This window comes from Suricata suricatta, chromosome 3, assembly GCF_006229205.1.
Source record: "Suricata suricatta isolate VVHF042 chromosome 3, meerkat_22Aug2017_6uvM2_HiC, whole genome shotgun sequence".
NCBI classification, from domain to species: Eukaryota; Metazoa; Chordata; class Mammalia; order Carnivora; family Herpestidae; genus Suricata; species Suricata suricatta.
In genome coordinates, this window is record NC_043702.1 from 115,776,119 (window position 1) to 115,796,066 (window position 19,948).

A 19,948-nucleotide genomic window follows, 5' to 3' on the forward strand; every position below is an offset into this window, starting at 1 on the left:
CTTGGATTTTTTTATTTGCATTTACATTCATGTAAATGTACCTTAGGATGTGTGTGTGGCTGTGTTTATGTGCTGTATTGTGTCGGTTCTAAGTTTTTTCCCCACGTTTTTCAGAAGTTTGTTTTTGAAAGAAAGAACGCACACGTGGGAGGAGCAGAGAGAGAGAGATGGAGACACAGAATTTCAAGCAGGCTCTGTGCTGTCATTGCACAACCTGATGTGGGGCTCGAACCCCACTGTGAGATCATGACCTGAGTCGGACACGCCATGGAGCCACACAGGCACCCCGTTTTTATTTTTATTTTTGAAGACTCACTGTTATCTTACATACTGTTGAGAAAGAAAAACTGGGGCGTCTGGGTGGCTCAGTCAGTTAAGCTGCCGACATTGACTCAGGTAAGGATCTCACGGTTCGTGGGTTCGAGCCCTGCATCAGGCTCTGTGCTGACTGTCACTCAGAGCCTGGATCCTGCTTCAGATTCTGTGTCTCCCTATCTATCAGCCCCTCCGCCAATCATGCTCTGTTTCTCTCTATCTCAATAATAAAAACATTAAAAATTTTTCTTAAATAAAAAAGCCTTTTCTTAAAAAAAGAAAAGAAAAGAAAACTGCTTATTGTACTTGTAAAATATTAGATTGTAAAATCAAATGTGATTTCAGAGATGTTCAAGTGTGTGATCGGGGGCGTGCTTTGGATTAATGAAATGGACTGTGTGCTCTGCCAGTCTGTCACTTTCTGCCACTTGCTTTTTTCACTCACCATTTCCTATAATTGCCTCTTGGATGCCACAGTCCGTGGAGATTACGTTGCTTACCGGTTTCTTTCTCGAGGAACTTCAGATTCTTTAGGAGGGCAGGGACACAGCGGTGGTGGATAGCCCTGTACGTGCCTCTGTCTGTATGTTCGGGACAGTATCACGGGCAGAAACCAAGAATTGGAATTGCTGGGTTGTAGGGTGTGTACCTGTAGGATTTGGAAATCTGTCGCTACGTTGTCTTCCAGAATAACTGGAACGGCGTATACTTAGAGCAGTTGCATGTGGGCGTGGGTCCCTCGGTCCCGTTCTTACCAACATTTGAGGCCACCTGTCTTTTTTTGACCATACGGTGGCAGAAATTTTGGTTATGGTTTTGTATGGTTTCCATTTCCATTTCCTTGACTAGTTGATTCAATATGGTGGGCTGCTTATTGGCCACTTCTCTTTTTTTCTCCTGAGTTTCCTGTTCACTATCTTTAACCCACATTCTTCTCTCAGTGATTTTATTTTGGTGACTACTACATATACGGATAAAGTTTGTAGGCAATATATGCTACTTTCTACTTTTTTTAATTTTTAAAAATTTTCTTTAACTCAGAGAGAGAGAGGAAAGAGAGCTTAGCGCGCAGGGTGATGGGAAGAAGCCGAGAGAGAATCCCAAAGAGGCTCTGCACGGTGGAGCCTGGCGAGGGCTGGAACCCCTGAACCATGAGATCATGACCTGAGCTGAAACCAAGAGTTGAATGCTTAACTTACTGAGCCACCCGGGCGCCCCAAGTGTCCAACTCTTGATTTTGGCTCAGGTCGTGGTCCTGGGTTTTGGGATCAAGCCCGGCATTGGGGAGAGTGAAATGTCAGCGTCAGATACCAAAAGTACTTTTTTTTGCCAATTCTGATTGTTTTCACGTTTCTTTCTCTTCCAGAAAAAGATGGCAAAGCCTTTCATCCAACTTATGAAGAAAAACTGAAGCTGGTGGCACTGCATAAGCAGGTTCTTATGGGCCCATATAATCCAGACACTTGTCCTGAGGTTGGATTCTTTGATGTGTTGGGGAATGACAGGAGGTAACAGTGTTTTGTTGTATAATGAATTTAGTGAAAGTAATGTTGAGAAGAGTAGAAAGCGAGTTGGTTAAGATGTAAACAGCGGGCTCCTTAGCTTAGAGCAGGTCTGAAACACACATTTCTGCTTGCAGCTGCTGGGGTCTTCCTGTGTGTGTGTGTGTGTGTGTGTGGCTTGGAGAGGTTTATGGATAAATAATGTGCAAGAAGTTTATTCCTCTGATTTCGAACATAAGACAAGTCCAGCTTCATTTGATTCTCCCCAAATAACATGAGGAACAACCATGTAAAATGTATAGGAACCGGTGTCCTTATCGGGATGCACACAGAGTGGCACAAAAAGAGTGTACTGAGAAGTGTGTTCAGTGACGAATAAAATAAGGTGACAGAAGGAGCATATAATGCTTTGAGACCCTTTGTGAGCGTGGGAAGGACCCCTTTGCTAGCGGTTGGACCGCGGTGACGGTAGTGAGTTTGGGTCGTGCGTGGCGTAGCTTGCTCTGTCAGTCGCACTCGTTTGTTGAAGCTGAAGGACTCGGGCCTTGTGCTTTATAGCAGAGTCACTGTCCATTTTAGTTTTGATTACGAGGTGCTCATGTGTAGGTGTGTGTGAAGTCACATTGTCGCTCTGTGGAGAAGAGGTGACCTGTCTTCTTTTCCCTCCAGGAGAGAATGGGCGGCCCTGGGAAACACATCCAAAGAGGATGCCATGGTGGAGTTTGTCAAGCTCCTGAACAGGTGCTGCCGGCTCTTTGCCACGTACGTCGCATCCCACAAAATAGAGAAGGAGGAGCAAGAAAAGAAAAGGTGACGTTTGAGGGCACAGCCACTTCTTTCCTGCGGCCCCGGCCCGGCAGTCGACCCCCGCTGGTGTCGGCAGCGTTGGCACTGCTGGTGTGGGGACAGGGCTCCCGCGCCCATCTGGCTGTCCCTTTGGGAGGCCCTGCCTCTCTCGCGTGCCCCTTGTCCTGGGTACGCCGCAGTTCTGAGAGAGCTCCACGGCAACCTCGGCCACCCTCCCCGCCCTGCGCCCCTCATCTCACTTGCCCTTTGCTGCTTTTTCCCTTGAGCTTCTAGAACATTTTGCTCCATAGCATGGCTACTGCCTATGCTACTTGGTAGGTCTTATGGAAACCCTCATGTTGGCTCTGGCTCCGAGACGGCCTGTCCAGCATTTCCAGAGGTGGGCAGGGGAGTGGTCAAGTCCGCTGTTCAGGTGTGTGGGATTTTGTGTCATGGCTGTGAGTTCAGCAGCGTACTGGCCACGCTTATGAAGAGGTTATGCTTCCGATAACTTCGATTATCTAAAATTCCTGGGTAATGAAGATGGTTTTCTACCTCTACCTGAATTGGAAATAACAGAAGAGAAACCAGCCTGATAGGAAGAAGACAGAACCCAGAAAACGAGACACAAGCACTAGAGAAAGGGTGGCTGTCAGGGCTGTTTGATGTGAAGGAGAACGCCTCCGTCATAGCATGAGGGCGTAGACTGTCCTTGTGTCTGTGGTCACAGCTGCTGAGTGAGCCAGAGACAGCCCCAGAGGCAGTGCGTTCCTGTGAAAGATGATGGGAAATAGTGGAGTACGTTTTCTGAAGTACTTATCCAAAGGAAGATTGTTTTTATCCAAAGGACAGGTTTTGATTTTTTTAAAAACATTCGTTTGTCCATTTACTTATTTATTTATTTTTAAGTGTTTATATTTTTTTGATTTTTTAATGCTTATTTTTGAGAGAGAGAGAGACAGAGTGTGAGCCGGGGAGAAGCAGAGAGAGGGAGACACAGAATCGGAAGCAGGCTCCAGGCTCCGAGCTATCAGCACAGAGCCTGACCCGGGTTCGAACCCATGAACTGTTGAGATCATGACCTGAGCTGAAGTCGGCTACTTAGCTGACTGAGCTACCCAGGCGCCCCTATGTCAGTTTATTTTTGAGAGAACACGCACAAGCCAGGGAGGAACAGAAAGAAAGGGGGACAGAGGATCCCAAGCGGGCTTAGTACTGACGGCAGTGAGCCCGAGGTGGGGCCCCAGTTCATGAACCATGAGACCATGACCTGAGCTGAAGTCGGATACTCAGCCAGGCTCCTCTTATTTTAAGTAGGCTCCACTCCCAGCGTGGACCTTGAACTCACAGCCCCAAGATGAAGAGTCGCATGCTCTACTGACTAAGCCAGTGGGCATCTGAAAACTTTGAAATTTTTAAAATGCAGATATGTGCTATGTAATTTTTTTAAAGCAATCTGTGAGGCACAGACCAAAACTGTCTCTCCCACTTTGCTTTTGATGCTGTCTCCTCTCCGTAGACAGTAAGGGACACAGTTAAGGTCTATCTCTGCAGACCTGTGTGTTTGCCTTTGCCTGCCCTTTGTGTTACACGTGAGTACTAGACATCAGTACGTTGGGCCATGGAGTTGGGAGTTTTATGGCTCCATGGCGTTTGAGGGGTGTCGTGCGTTTCTGACCTGGTGTCAAGAGTTTGTTCTTTCGAGCACCGGGCCGGGCTGGGAGACAGGCTGCCCTGGTGCATCCTTCGGCGGTAGGGCAGACGGGTGGCTGGCTGTACTGCATGGACCCCGTGTCGGCCAGAGCTGATGGTGTGACGCTGCAAGCGCAGGCCCAGGAAGCCTTCGGGCTGTGGGCACGCAGAATTGTCTTCCCGGCAGACACCTTTCTCCCTGCGCAGCAGGTGTCTGTCTGTCCTGTGCTCCTATGTATGGCGACGTGGACTCCAGAGGGGAGAGGTCTCCTGGCGGAGTGCGTGCTGTCACCGTGTGAGAACACCATGCCGTCCTTCTCTCGGGGTCGAGCCCGTGCTTCCTGGGAAAGACCTCTCGGGTTGTTTGGAAGTGGGTTCCCCCATGCGGTGCTCACGGTATCTGTCCTCTCTGTAGGAAGGAGGAGGAGGAGCGAAGGCGGCGTGAGGAGGAAGAGCGAGAGCGAGTGCAGAGGGAGGAGGAGAAGCGCAGGAGAGAGGAAGAGGAGAGGCTGCGGCGGGAGGAGGAGGAGCGGCGGCGGCTGGAGGAGGAGCGGCTGCGGCTGGAGCAGCAGAAGTAAGCGGGGCACCCTCTCCCCTGTGCGCACTGTGGGCAGCCTCCTGCCCCCTGTGCCCGGCGTCTGTCACGCCCCGAGAACCCCCTAGGACCCCCTGTCGGTCACAGGAAAGGGCTTAGGATTCGCTGCCAGAACCTGGGGACAAGGGCCCGAGCCAAGGCGACCTGCCCCTCTGTTTCCTGGTCCCCCTCTCGTGCGTCTGTTACGCTTCGGTATCTGGGTGGCTGTCCTGGGGTGGACTTGAGTGCTCTGCGTGCTTGTGCATCTGACGGGCCAGTCGGAGTCCGAGACGCAGTCCCAGGACAGAGAACCCACTGGTGCGGCCCGTGGCAGGCGCTGTTCCCAGTACAGGATTTGGGACCTGCAGCCATTTCCTGTGCGGGGCAGTGAGCACGGCCGTTTCCCATCGTCTCCCATAGGACTAGCTCTTGAGGGAGCTCTGAGTACAGGCAGGAAGGTCTGCGGAGACCCGGGTGGTCCACTAATGTCTCAGAAAGGTGTCAGGCTAGTCTCACACCCACACAGGGCCTGGTTCTGCTTTGCAGAGACACCAGGAATCTGCCCCTCTAGGGGTGGTGGCCCCAGTGTCATTATGAGATTCTGCCTCATTTTATCTGCCATCCATCTGTTGAGGTCTTTGTTGAGTTGGTCACAAAACTGAGTTGGCACGCGGAGCCTGTCTGGAAGAACACGACAGACGTTTACAGTAGCAGGTGTGCCCACATATGGTTTTCCGTGTTCTTTAAGGCAGGCTTTAAGGTTTTTTGTTTTTAATGTTTGTTTATTTTTGAGAGAGTGCACGTGGAGGGAGGGGCAGAAAGAGGGAGACACAGAATCTGAAGCTGTGCTGACAGTTCAGAGCCTGACACAGGGCATGAACCCAAGTGACTTGAGCCAAAGTCGGCTGCTTAACAGAGGAGCCCCCCAGGTGCCTCAGGGCGACCTTTGAATTAAATGCTAAAGATCCTCAGGTTTTCACTGGCTTCCTTTCCACTGACCAAGGCCTCTTGGGGCCTTTTCTAGTCACTCTTCTGCCCCTCACTGCTCCTCCTCTATGCAGGTGGAGGGGCTGTGGCCCGCAGTTAAATATCTCACCTCTGCCCTGGAGGACAGGCCCCTCTGACAGTGGCCCTGGCCACTCTGGCAGCTCTGGCAGCATGATCTCAGCCCCACTCCTGGACACTGCACCCCACATCTTAGCCTTGGGCGCAGGGCAGCCTAGCACGGGCATGCTGGGGCTGAAGGGCACATAGTGGGGGCGCAGCGTCGGTCGTCACGATGGCGACGATGCCGATATGCTGCGTTCCGAGTGTCTCCTCCCTCTCTGTCCCAGATTCTCCCTAAAGCCTCTGAAAAACAAGAGGCCGTTTACATTCTGAGACCTTTTCTCCGGGCCTGGGACCCATGCCAACGGGTGACAAACGCACCCATTACCTGCTTTGTCACTTCGGAGAGTGACAGGCGATCAGAACTAGGAACGAGGACATTTCATTTCGCCACAAGCGGCCGCCCGAGGTCCGACCGGTATGTGTTGTGTGCCGTTTCGCAGGCAGCAGATCATGGCGGCTTTGAACTCGCAGACGGCCGTGCAGTTCCAGCAGTACGCGGCACAGCAGTACCCGGGCAGCTCGGAGCAGCAGCAGCTCCTGGTCCGCCAGCTGCAGGAGCAGCACTACCAGCAGTACATGCAGCAGCTGTACCAGGTGCAGCTGGCCCAGCAGCAGGTGCGCCCGCCCGCCCCCACTGCGCCAGACGCTAACATTGCAATGATGGTCAGGAGAGAGCAGAACGGGCTGCAACCCCAGTTCTGTCCTCACAGGGCCTCTGGGGGTCTCGGGACGGGAGTCGTTCCAGTGAGTCCTCTGTCAACACCGAGGGTGGCCCCGGCACAGGAGGTCTTGGGTGGCTGGTACTGGTCCCCAGATGTCCCATAGGTGGGGGGGTGGTCACAGGCCCGGACCGCCCCCTCAGGCCGTCGGCCGGTCTTGCAGAGCCAGGCTGCGGTGACAACAGCATCAGGGGCTGCAGCTGACGGTCGTCCTCCAGCTCCCTGCCCCATGCAGGGGTGGGTGCCTGTGGGGAAAGGGCATGGGGTGAGGTGCGGCGGTTCTGTCCTGGCTCTGCCAGTGTCTTGTTCCGTGTCAGACAGGTCACCTGTTGTCTGATTTCCCGCCCTTCCTTCCAGTCAGCAGGAAGTGGATAAAAGTCCCGGTGCCTGTTGTGGTCCCCACAGAGTGTTAGAGGCCTGTGTCAGTGTCTCGCATATACGGCAGAGACCCAATTTGATGCTCCCGTTTCACGTCTGGCAGAGGCGTGCGTGCCTGCCCTGCAGAGGGAGCCCGGCTGGTTCTGCTCCGTTAGTTTTTGCTCGGAAAGTACTTACTGCAGGTCCACAAGCCCAAGTGAGGGGAACGTGGGACGTGATCGGTGTTCCTTGTTCTGCCAGCCTCTTTAAGTTCTTGAAAATCCACATCCTCATTTAAAATCCCTTTTCCCTGGAGTCCTTCCACATGTACCGAGAGTGAAAAAGCGCTGCAGGGTTTTGTCGTTCGTGAAGGGATGAGAACGGTGCTCAGCTAGTTTGTTCACGACACTAAGTGGGCATTCTGAGGGATTTCTCTCCTGTCCTCAGAAGCCTGCCTCTGCTTTAGCATGCCACCCCTGCCTCTGCCCTGTGAGGGGCCTCAGAGTGGGCTTTCCGCAGGGGGCTCACACGCCTGTCCTCTTAGAGGCCGCTGTCATTTAAGTAAGAGAACAGAGTCAGTCACATAGGGCAAACCAGGAGTCTTGGAAAGAGAACCAGAGAGAACTGGAATCATAATTTGGACCACAGTGCTAGAACTATAAGGGCCATCTCTGGGAGTGGAGGAGGAAGGTACTGGGGAAGGGTCAGAGGGGTCCTCGGCCCTCATAGAGGGTTAGCTTCTTTGTAAATACTGAGCTCAGGCTTGTTCATGTATTGGTGTAGTTAGGTGCGCAATTGTTCCTGCACCTTCCTGCACTTAAACTTCCCCATGTAGGGATGAGAGAGGATGTAAAGAAATAGTGACCATCTTGTCCTTTATGGTAGTTAGGTTCTGTGGACAGTGGGATCCCAAGGGGGTTCACTCCGCCGGAGGATTTCAAGCGTGGCCTGGAGAGCGAGGCCCGCTGACCATCAGCACAAGTAATTTTTTTTTTTTTTTTTTTTTTTTTTTTTGCTCGACTGTCATCCAGTGACTGTTCTGGTTTGCCCACTTGGTTTGGTTGTATGTACCTTCTCTGGAAGCTGGGAGTCTTTGTCTTACTGTTCTTTGAAGAAGTTGGTTTGTAGAAGATACATTAAACGTGTACACAGATATGTTAAAATATGTCCTGTCCTAAACCATGAGATTATAAAGGCCTTTCCCGTATGTTTTCTTCCTTTCCTTTATTTACTACTTTGTAAACATATGCTCACTTAGGACTTCTTGTTTTGAAGTTATTCAAATGCCCAGGTGCTTACCAACAGCAAAACTGATACATTTTGTATTTTCACAATGGAATGCCCTAGCAGTGCAAACAAAATACCATTACTTGTGACTCTGTGGATGCACCTTACAAAAATAATGTTTAGTGAAAGAAGCCAGACACAGAAAAGAGCATTTATTATACAGTTCCATTTGTATAATGTTGGCAAACAGGTAGAGCAGATCTGCAGTGTTCTAAGTGAGAATAGTTGTTACCCTCGCCCTGGGAGAGGCTGGGGAGAAGGGTCTGGAAAGTAGCTTCTGGGAGGCAGATAACGTCTTGATCTGGTGTCGGTTCCATGGATGTTTGTTTTAGGAAAAATGATCAAGCTGTACATCTGTGTACACTGTTTTATATATTGCCCCAGAAGTGACTCAAGTCATGATTAGGTATATCTAGTAATATCTTCCCATCTTGATCTAAGAGCGGAATGGCCCCAAATGATTGTCCTTTGTGTTTAAGATGCTTTTACTCTTCCATTTTGACTCAGGACATCTTGATTCCATTTTTATGAATGCACATATTTTATTATAATTATGTAAACTGATAAATTTTCATGGAGCAAACATTTTGACCTCGAACCCCATTGATAAGCCTCTTTAATTCTTAGGTTGATCATTTTTGTAACATATGATTAATCGTTTTCCATTGTGATGTGAGTTTTTCTGCATATAGCTAATAGTGGAGATTTAATTTGTTAGTTATTTTGGTCCATATTAGAATAATTATCTGTATTTGATTTGTTGGCTACTTTGGGGGCCCGTCTCAGATTTTACCAATGATAGTTTCTGCCTTCACCAATTTTCTTCCGTGACCATTTGTTTCTATCTAGTTTAATTTTCCTGATTCAGATTTTACATTTCTGAATCTGATCGAGATTTTCTGCCATCCATTTTAAGAACATATTTTACTGTGTTCAGTCTTTGCCTTTAATTGTACTGGGAGTTGATGATTTCTACCTATTTTAATTTTTCCTCGTCAGTTTTTCTAACGATCCTCACGTCACCAAAATGTGACCCTCATTACAAGCTTTTGTCCACGATACTTTGGATCATTTTTAGCTCTTACTCTCACATGTACTGGTAATGTTCATCCCAGGTAGGGTAAAACGGATGAAGCCTATTAGTAGTTTCTTGGAGAAAAGCGCTTTAGTAGGACACAAACACGGGGCCAGAATGTGTTCCGGACACGTGTGCTCTGCCTTGGCCCGTCAGCCCATCTTCACTCTCTCCCCACCTGCAGGCGGCACTCCAGAAGCAGCAGGAAGTAGCAGTGGGGGGAGCTGCTCTGCCTACACCATCAAAGGTGAACACGGCTGTGCTGAGTGATAGGACATCGGTTAACGGACAGGCCAAAACCCACACGGACAGCTCCGAGAAAGACCTCAAACCCGAAGCTGCAGAAGAAGCCGTGGAGAATGGACCAAAAGGTATGATTTGGCCCTGTGTTGGTCTGTCCAGAGGTCCTAATTCCAAGATTCATGGAAGGTGAGTCGGGTATCCGGCTAACTAGTGTTAGAGAGCAATTACCTACTTGTGAGAGTCAGATGCTTTTTGGCCCTTTTAAGTCAGATCTGACGCTTCTGGTGACCCTTAGAACAACATGGAAGAGCGGGTCACCTGGGGTTGTGTGTTGGCTCTCCGCTGCTGTGTAACAAATTGGGCCCAAGTGTCACAGCAGACAGGTAACAAATGGTCATCGTCTCACATAGTGGGTGAGAAATTACGGGGTTTTGGAGCCGAGGCTCAGCTTAGCTGAGTGATGGTGGTTCTGGTCTCTGGGGCTCCTGCACCCGGGCCGAGCGCCTTCAGCACCGCGGCTGGTGGCCCCTGGTGCTGGGGCCCCAGACATGAGGCTCATGGTGTGGGGTGCATCCCGGGGCTGCCTCTCTCGCTACAAGATGGCTTCAGACAGGAGTCCCGGAAGGTAACTTAGCATTTTCAAAGGTCTAGCTTCTTACGGGCAGCTCTTTCATTTATTCATTCAACAACTGACTGAATTGTTTCTGAGTGCTGGGGGGATGGCATGAGGCCGAGTCGGGGAGTGCCCTAGCTGCCGTGAGTGCTGTGGAGAGGGGCACGTCGTAGGTTTAGAGCATGTGGAGTGGGGACTGTGACCTGGTTGCAGAGGTCAGCAGAGGCCAGCAGGGGAAGAGACGACTGAGCTAGGAGAGCCGAAGCCCAAGTAGGAGCTGACTTGGGAAGGAAGAGAAGAGCATGTGGGGGACAGTGGCCGGGGTGGTTGTGTAGTTCACAGGAAAGTCAGTTTCAGACATCTGCCTTGTCTTTTTAGAGTAAGTAACGGAAAACAGCTTTGGAAGAGACCTTGAAATCCTGTGGTCTAATTCCTCTTCCCTTGTTTTCCTTATAAGAGTTTATTGGGATTGTTGTTTTTGTTTTTAAGTAAGCTCTACGTCCAACATGGGGGCTCAAACTCCCGATCTCAAGATCAAGAGTGGGCTGCTCTGCCAACTGAGTCAGCCAGGCACCCAAGTTTGTCAGTATTTTCAGATAAATCTTTACTCAAAGGCTCTGGGACTGTGTCTGGAAAACCCGCTGAGTAATCTGGTGCACACAACGCTGCTCAGCAACAAGGCAGTGTACTCCTTCCTGCTCCGTCCTGTTGGGGCCGGGCCTGTCCGGGTTTTCCTGTTTCTTTGAGCTCCTTTAGAATAGCCCCTAGAGCTTGACCTCAGAGGTCAAAACTTTTCCTTTTCTTTTTTTTTTTTTTTTTTTTGACAAAGTGACTGAAGTCAAAGCCTGGTTTTCTTTGTCTAGATCCAAAAGTGGATTTATTTCTAAATCCAGGTCTCTCTTCCCTTTTTTTCCTTTTTTTAAAATTAATTAATTTATTTAGAGAGAATGACAGAGCACACAAGTGCAGGAGGGGCAGAGAGAATCCCAAGCAGGCTTTGCACTGTCAGCACTGACCATGGGGCTCAAACCCACCATGAGATCATGACCTGAGCCAAAGTCAGAAGCCGAATGCTTAACCGACTGAACCAGCCAGGCGCCCCCAAATCTCCCTTCTTTATTAGAATGTGTCCCTGGGTCCAGCTAGGAGTTTTCTGGGTTGGTCTTAAATTCCCATACGTAATCAGAGTGTTGGGGAAAAAAATCACTTTAAATTTTTAAATGTTATTATTTATTTTTGAGAGCGAGAGTGAGCATGAGTGGGGGAGGGGCAGCCAGAGAGGGAGACACAGACTCTGAAGCAGGCTCCAGGCTTTGAGCTAGCTGTCAGCACCCGATGTGGGGCTCAAACTTGTATACCATGAGATCATGACCTGGGTGGAAGTTGGACGCCCAACCAACTGCCACCCAGGCGCCGCCCCCCCCCCCGAAAAAAATCACTGCCAAGATTGTGGAATGCATTTGTTCCTTGAAGTGGTACGGTGGCTTTTGAGCACCTGGTGACACTGGCAGACGTAACCAGTCGGGGGGAGACGTCCGCAGGAAGCCGGTATGTGCCTTAGTCCTCGGCCCTGAGGTAAACCAGGTGGCACTTGAGTTGTGTCCAGGGCCAGGCAGGGGTCCCATGTGAGTCGCTGCCTGCAGGTGACGGCTGTCCTCTTCAGCGTGTGTAATTCCTGTTGCCTTTAGAATCTCTTCCAGTGATAGCAGCTCCATCCATGTGGACACGACCTCAAATCAAAGACTTTAAAGAGAAGATTCGGCAGGACGCGGACTCCGTGATTACAGTGGGCCGAGGAGAAGTGGTCACCGTTCGAGTCCCCACCCATGAAGAGGGGTCACACCTCTTTTGGGAATTTGCTACAGACAATTATGACATTGGATTTGGGGTGTACTTTGAATGGACAGACTCTCCAAACACTGCTGTCAGCGTGCACGTCAGCGAGTCCAGTGATGACGAGGAGGAGGAGGAAGGTAGAGCTGTGGGCCCGCTGGGGGGTGGGGTGGGGTGCCTCTGTCAGTCCGCCTCATGCTTCTGGGCTAACACTTGGGGGCCAGTGCTTCATCCCTTCATTGGTGCGACCTTAGCTGTGCAGGCTGAGGGGCACGCCAGCCTTCTGCAAAGGGACTGGGGCCTGAACGTGACATTTTCTTAATGCCCTGCAGGTCTCTCTGGCAGCGAGTTATTTTACTGCTGTCCAAATAGTGTTTTACTTAGAGCATTTTGTGTTGAAAAGCCAAATGTGCAGGATTATTCGGAAAAATTTTTAAAGAGTAATAAGCAAGAAATTCTGCCAACTCTGGAGTTGACTTAAATTTACGTTTCTGATAATAAGCTTTTCTGGTTTTACTCTAAGATGTTTCTTAAATAGATACAGAAGCTCATACTAGAATGTCCTACCTAAAAACTTTTTGCCGTTCTTCCCCATTTTATAAGAACGTAATTTTTTATTTTCTATAAGTAGACAAAGCGGAATGTTTCCAAGAGCAGTGTAAACTTCTGGTCTGGGAGGTAGGTTATGAGATGCATGCTCACTAATTGAGAAAATGGCCTCCTTGATTTTGTTTGCAGGGAAGTGAGAGCCCGGGGCTTGGGCACACACTAGTAAGTGCTCGGTGCAGGGTGGTGGTGGGGGGGACACCCGGGCTGTGACTGTGGATAGGCGCCTCTCTGTCCTGGCACCTGGCTCACCTTTTGGCCAACTTGTCAACAGACTGCTTGGTCCTGCATAGGGTTGGCAGGGTTTCATGGGGATCTTGCTGGGATAGATTAAAAGCGGTAGTTGTTGGAGGTCAGTGGAGGGAGCCTAAACATTCAGCCAACTTTTGAGGTGGGCAGCTGGACCATGTCATGTGTGGGCCGCACGCCAGGCCCTCTGGGTCACGTACAGAAGCCCACGGTGGGCCTGGGGCCTGGAGGAGGAGTTTGGTCTTCCTGTGGCATCCTGTTTCTGTGGCCTTGTCTCAGAGGGCGGTAGTGAGAGAAAGCCTTACTCGTCTACGCTGCTGGCTGCGCCAGAAAGCCAGGGATGGGAGCCAGAAGAGAGCAAGCAGAGGCGAGAGCAAGCTGAGCAGGGCAGGGCAGGGCAGGCGCCTGGGCCCCTACGCAGCAGTAGGACCATGACCAGTTTTTCTCTTGTGTCCTGGGGATGCGGGGAAGTCCGGCTGTTGGCAGGGGCCTGGGAAGGGGCTGATGTGCAGAGCGCTGGAGGTCAGAAGAACTTCGCAGGCGAGAGAGGCAGTGTTGGCTCAGGAGCAGCTGTTGGAGCAGCCTGCTGGCGCCCTGCGGCCTCGGCCAAGTGTCGTTTCGGGGCTCCTGGCGTTGGGAAGGGCGCTGGGAGGCAGGGCAGGGGTCCAGCGTGTCTCTAGAGGTGGAAAACACGACACCCCTGATCTTTGCCCTAGTGTATGATCCCCCTTGGGTGGACGTGGCCTTCGTACCCCTGTGTGGCTCCTAATCGTGGGGTGGTTTCCATCGCACCTAATCCACTCGTCTCTCTGCATCCACAGAGATGGCAGTGAGGGCCTCTGGCTCCCAGGAGACGCTTGCCAAGAGTGACCTGTCTCCTTGGAGCCAAGCTGACAGGCTGCGTTTGTCTGTGTGCATCCTTGCAAAGGCCCCTGTGCCCCATGTCTTTGTGGCCCCTGTGCATTTGATGGGGCTCCTGGTAGCTTGGTTCAAGGGGCGAGGGCAGGCCAGCCTTCGAGTTCGTTGTCTCGGCTTTTCTCCACTCGGTCTTGAAAGCCAGAGCAGTTGGTTTTCTCTGGAGTGTGGACAGTCACTCCCCTTCCAGCTCAGACTCGTCGCCCGCACTGTGGTTGCTGGGTCCTGAGTCTTTGTTCTGCTGACAAAAGGTGGGCTATTCCTCTCTCCCAGCAACTGTCAGTTTTAGAGACTTGGAACAAAATCGGGGTCCTGGATGAACAGACCAGTAATCCATTTCGTCAGTATCCTTATAGGCAAGAGTTTGCATTTTGAAAGGCTCTGCGTTTCCCATTTGCAAACAGACATTTCAGTACTGCTGTGATAAAGCAAATTGGATTTGGGCCTCTTTGATCAGAGTGTTATTTGCTCCTTTATTTTTTTTTATTTTTAATTCTAGAACAGTTTTAGGTTTATAGAGAAAAGTTGCAAAGATAGTACAGAGAGTTCCCGTGTGCCCCGCACCCAGCTTCCCCTGTAGTTACCATCAGTATTGTACTGTGAAGTATTCATCGTCACCACTAGTTGGGGTCCGTCATGTATGTACATTTCCCTCGTTTCTGTCTGATGTCCCGGGATCCCATCAGGATGCCACATTGCAGTCAGGTACCCTATCTCCTTGGGTTCCTTGGGACTGGGAGGGGTTCTCAGACACGCCCGGTTTAAATTCCTGATGACAGCAGCCATGGACAGCCCTCTAGGGCCTCACTGCCATTGCCAGGACTCACCGGACCCGGTTAGGGACCTGCATATTCCTCAGACCTGCTTTCCCAACGTTGTTTACATTTAATATGTGAAACAGATTTTAAGTTGGGTCAACATTGTTCTCACTCGCACTTGTTTCCTAACCTCATGTCTTTACAATTCAGAAACTGTTCCCTGGGGCAAACCCAGAATCAGGGCTCATGTCTTTGCCCAAATTGGGATCACCCCCAGGTTACACGGGCCTGTGGTGATAATAATGGATTTTCAGAGTGTGTCTCTCCCTAGGTGCCTCCCTCTATCATGGTTTTCCTCGTTTTAGTCTTTACATCTAAGGTAGACAGAAAATGCTAGTCCTCACGAGTTCAGTTCCCTCCTCCTGAAACAGGATTTTCACATTGTTGGGGAGGAAGAGAAGGAGAGCTTCATTTCCTTTGGTGTTGCTCAGACAAGCGAGACACCGCCTGCCTGGAGGAGGAGGCTGACTGGGTGCAGACAGGGAGGACCAAGGCTCCGAGGCGGGAGCAGTTGGCAGGATTCAGGGGGAGGGAGGGTGCCGGCTGCTCGTACCCCCAGATTGCGGTCACTCAGCTAGAGGCATGAGCCCACAGCGAAGGAAGACGGGAATGAGCCCGAGCATGATCGCACGCACGGCAGTTGTAGATGGCTCCAGAGAGTTCCCGATGAACAGTTCCTCACAGAGAGGATGGGGCTTCGGTGCTGGGGGCACTTGGGGCTTTCCTGGACCCCACACTGACGTGCCTCCGTTCTTGCCCACAGAGAATGTCACTAGTGAAGAGAAAGCCAAAAAGAACGCCACCAAGCCTGTGCTGGATGAGATCGTGCCTGTGTACCGGCGGGACTGTCACGAGGAGGTGTATGCCGGCAGCCACCAGTACCCAGGGAGAGGGGTCTACCTCCTCAAGTTTGACAACTCCTACTCCTTGTGGCGGTCCAAGTCCGTCTACTACAGAGTCTATTACACTAGATAGAGGCGCCGCAGAGTCTGGCATCTAGGGTTGGGCAGAAGACGGCATTTAGTTCGGAGTTTCTTTTGACTTTTATGGAGCATTGCAGTCAGTGTTTCCCCATTTGAGTTTGGTCTGATGGTTTGTGAACTCTCATTGGGACTCAGGGTGTCCTTGAGACTCTTTAGCATTAATCCTCTGGGCTTAGAGGGGGTCCTCGGGCCCATCCGGCCCTCGGGTGCTGACCGGCAGAGTCGCTAGTGGATGCAGAAGTTACATGAGCTACGTGTTAAATCTTTAAGGTCTCCAAAATAAAACTTCCCCACATTGACCCCCCCTGGCTGGTGAGTCCATGGCTGCCTACTTCATGTGGTTACGGGAGCCCATAGTCACGGTGACCTCCCACCAAAAATCTTTACGTTCCCAGTCTGCCCGAAGTGCAGCTGACTTGGACGAAGGCCATTGTTTTGAGATGAAGGTCATCGTTTTGAAAATGTACGAACTCAAGACCTCACAGGTTATGATAGAAAAGTTGCCTCAGTTCAATTTCATTCTGAACGACCCAGATTGTTTTTGCTTTGAGTGCAGCTATCTAGTTTAGAGTCCCGTTACAGAGAATTCTTTCCCCAGATAATCTTAAGAAGGTTCAAGGCTGATTGGTATTTGAACTCTCAAGACACCTAGAACACCTCAGTGGTCCATGTAATTAGCAAGCCTCTGCAAACTCGGGTTCCTTTTCTCTTCCCCCAGCTCCCTCTACCAGTGCTATGGCAAACCTTTCACTTTTGTCTCATTTTGGCTTTATAGAGCGTCTCAAATTGAACCTGTTTTCTACACAAGCATACAGTTAGGGGGTTTTGTCAACTCAAATTGGCACCTGCTGAATCAAAATGTATAAAATCGCTTCAGTATAATTGAGCGTGTGGGGAATCATGGTGCACTAATTGGAAATCACTGCCAGAGACAGTCTGTTTTCCTTTCATGAGTTCGTGCGTAGGCACAAACCCTATGCACTTCCGGTTTGGACTTGCCCAGTGGAGAGAATTGGAACAGCAGATGCCGATGCTGAGATTGTGTCACAGCTTTGATCTGCATCACGTCTTTACAGATGGGGAGAGGCACATCGTTGTTTTACTTTCTGAGAACAGGTACAGCCTCAAATTTGTATGAGCGACTGGCTAGCTTAGCGGTTCTTGTTTCCAGAAGGGAGAGTGGTATCAACAGGACGTGACACAGCCAGCCACACACCCGAACACGTTACTGGATGTTGTTACTGAAATACTTAGAGTTTTAAAACTTCAAATGCTAAATCACTTCTTCTCGGAGGGTCTCTGTCAATTCAGCTGCGTCCTGTACAGGTCACCGCGCTGAGGGGGTGGCCATTGTCTGTGCGCTTTTCCCGGTGTTTAATACCTGGTGTTGTACATTCCTAACTCTCTTCTCTTTTGGTTATTCAGAAACTGGATTATTTTCTCCTGAGCAGTGCTTCCTTTGTGTTCTTTAACTTGGATTCACTAGTCCCAGCTCAGAGGCGTCTACACTGTTCTGTCGAGAACACATTTAGGCTGTGCATCCGCACTTGTGTATATGTGGTAGGGACCGTGGGGTTAGGCCCTTGGATTTTTTTTTTAATGAGAAAATACTGTATTTAAAATGTAAAATAAACTTTTAAAAAGCAGTCACTAATATATATTTCTTCCAGCCTTTGATTACAGATTCGTTCTGGCACACGTTAAGGTGACTTACCTTCTAGAAAAGCAAAGACATCGTTCTTGGGAGCCACGTGGGCCACCTCACGTGGTGGCTCCTGTGTCGTGCGCCTGCGTCCGAACAGTTTTGGTTTTAAACTTTTCTATTGCCTTCGGCTGTTGATTAGTACAGTACATGTGCGATTTCAAAAAGATCCTGAAAAGAATATATTTAATCAATTAAAATGTTTCTTTGTAATCTGTTGATGTTTCGTCGATGCAGTTACTCTCGGAAGCGTTAGATCTGTATTGCCGCATTTTAGAAGGACTAGAAGCAATGTTCTAAATGATCTTTCCTGTTTTAAAAAGTTAAACACCCACAGCAGGCTATTCCCGACTGGTGATTGAGTTTTTACCGTGAATTACCCCGGGGAGTGAAAATAGATGTTGAACTTTCCAGACTTCCTGATGGAAAGACTTCTTGATGACATATAAAATTGTTTCCCCTACATAAGCACGTGCATAGCGCATTCCTTGAAGGACGTCCACCGACTTTCCAGTAGCTCCTGAGGTTTGGTGCCACGAAGCATCCCTCAGTGACCCTACTGAGAGGCAGGGTGACTTGGACGGACCTTAAATTCTGTTTGGTTGAAACTTGGAGACACAGACTGAGGTGGTTATTCTGAGCTGTTGGGGTTCCGTGAAGCCAGACCAGAGAACGGTTAAGAGCAGTTGGTGTGAGCACATCTTGGACCGTGCCAACGAGCCTCGACTGTCCGTCTTCTGGAAGAGGAGAAGCAGCCAGTTCCAACCAATAAGCGGTTGCTGATGATTCCCTGGGGGCTCAGAGTGCAGCAGTCTACAGCCCAAACCGTCCCTCCCCGCCCTCAGTCCAGCCCTCCTGTTCACAGCCTCAAAACGTGCATGCGATCTACTCGGGGTAGAGCAGATCTTAACTTTATTTTCCCTCCACTTAGTTTTTCAGATATGTGTACTAATCAGAGTTGGACTTTGATCGCACGTATTATTTGTCGAGGATCCTTTGACTTTCTTATTGAAAGTTTTTGCAGGTCAAGTTGATTATTGGCCTTTCAACACCCTTATTTTGAATTTATTACATGGTCACTATTTCAGGTGCTGAATTATTTTGCCTGATTTAAGTGTAACGAAAGCAGGCTCAGCTCCATTCTCATTCACTGGTGTGCCCCTTAATAGGTTGTGATTTGATTAGGATACTTAATTTAGTACCAGGAAACCAAGTGGCCGACTTTTCCAGAATTGACCTTTGTATTTGGACTCAGGCCATCAAACATGGGCTAACAGTATAAATTGGAACACTTAACCCCTTTTTAAAAAATTTTTTTTAAATGTGTTTATTTTTGAGAGAGAGAGAACGTGAACAGGGGAGGGTCAGAGAGAGAGGGAGACACAGAATCTGAAGACAGGCTTCAGGCTCTGAGCTGTCAGCATAGATCCTGACGTGGAGCTCGAACCCATGAACTGAGAAATCATGACTTGAGCCAAAGTCAAACACTTAACCAACTGTGCCCCCTGGCTCCCTACCTTTTTTGTGTACTTTTAACAAGGTCATAAGCACGATTGTCCAGTTCAGACCGGCACTGAACTAGCAATCTGCAAAAAGAGCAAGTACAAATTTGATTACAAGTGCTGATTCTTCTTGAACCTTTCTTTAATGTCACGTCTGTACATTTCTCACAGTTTCGACCCTTTGCAAAGATCATTAACTTAAATATCTCCAGTTGAAGGTGCCATAACTTTCTTTTGGTGTGCCAAATAGAGAAACGTAAACCTGCTTTTTGCAAGGTCTGCATTTTGCAACTTCTAAAATTCTGGTCTGTGTTCATGGGCAGGGCGGAAGGGTGTTCCTTTGACTAAGTGTAGGGCTGCCATGTTCTTGCAGTCCACTGGTTACTTCCACAGAGGTCTTTTTGGCCATTTTTCTGTTAATTGAACCTTTTAGGTCACCTCCGCCTTTTCAGCCGAAGTGCTTGTTCCAGGGAACATTCCTGCTTTTTTGCACATCTGCGGGGGTTTTCAGGAGTAGCTACTAAGAAGGGAGAATTGTGGGTCATGAGTTCTGTGCATTTTTAATTTTAATAGACCCTGCCAAATTGTCCTCCAGAGTGGCTGAACTAATTTCCCCTCCAACTCCGTGAAGTCCGAGAGGATACTGCTTTTTCCATCCCTTGATATCATCAGACTTCAGTCTTGGTCAATATGATGGGTAAAAAATGAAGTTTTGTTTTAATGCGTGTTTCCCTGATGAAGCTAGGAAGGTGAAGCATCGCTTTGTAGTGGTCCTCTGAATTTCCTCCTGTAAATTGCCGGTGTGTGTCCTTTGACCTATTTTTCAATTAGATAGTTTTTATATTGACTTATTAGCATTAAAAATGTAGTTTGTATGCTAATCATTCATTATATCAAAGTATTGTCTCCCACATTCTTGGAGGTCTGTTAATTTTGTTTGTGGTATTAGGTGTGTTTATATGTATCTGTATTTGGTCATAGACGTTAAAAACTATATTATATTGAACATTTTATTCAATTTTTTTCCTTTATGACTTCTTTTTATTTCCATATATATGTAAATCTAT

General features: G+C 49.2%; 1 protein-coding gene across 1 annotated transcript in view; it reads left to right on the forward strand.

Annotated features, from left to right (window-relative positions):
- Positions 1-17,598, forward strand: part of ACBD3 (acyl-CoA binding domain containing 3) — a 32,512-nt gene extending 14,914 nt beyond the window's left edge. The window contains exons 3-9 of the mRNA XM_029933345.1: positions 1,682-1,823; positions 2,487-2,627; positions 4,711-4,869; positions 6,420-6,594; positions 9,602-9,788; positions 11,962-12,246; positions 15,458-17,598. Of these exons, the coding sequence (XP_029789205.1) occupies positions 1,682-1,823; positions 2,487-2,627; positions 4,711-4,869; positions 6,420-6,594; positions 9,602-9,788; positions 11,962-12,246; positions 15,458-15,669 (1,301 nt within the window). The 3' untranslated portion in view covers positions 15,670-17,598. The remainder of the gene's footprint in view (positions 1-1,681; positions 1,824-2,486; positions 2,628-4,710; positions 4,870-6,419; positions 6,595-9,601; positions 9,789-11,961; positions 12,247-15,457) is intronic.
- The last annotated feature ends 2,350 nt before the right edge of the window (positions 17,599-19,948 follow it).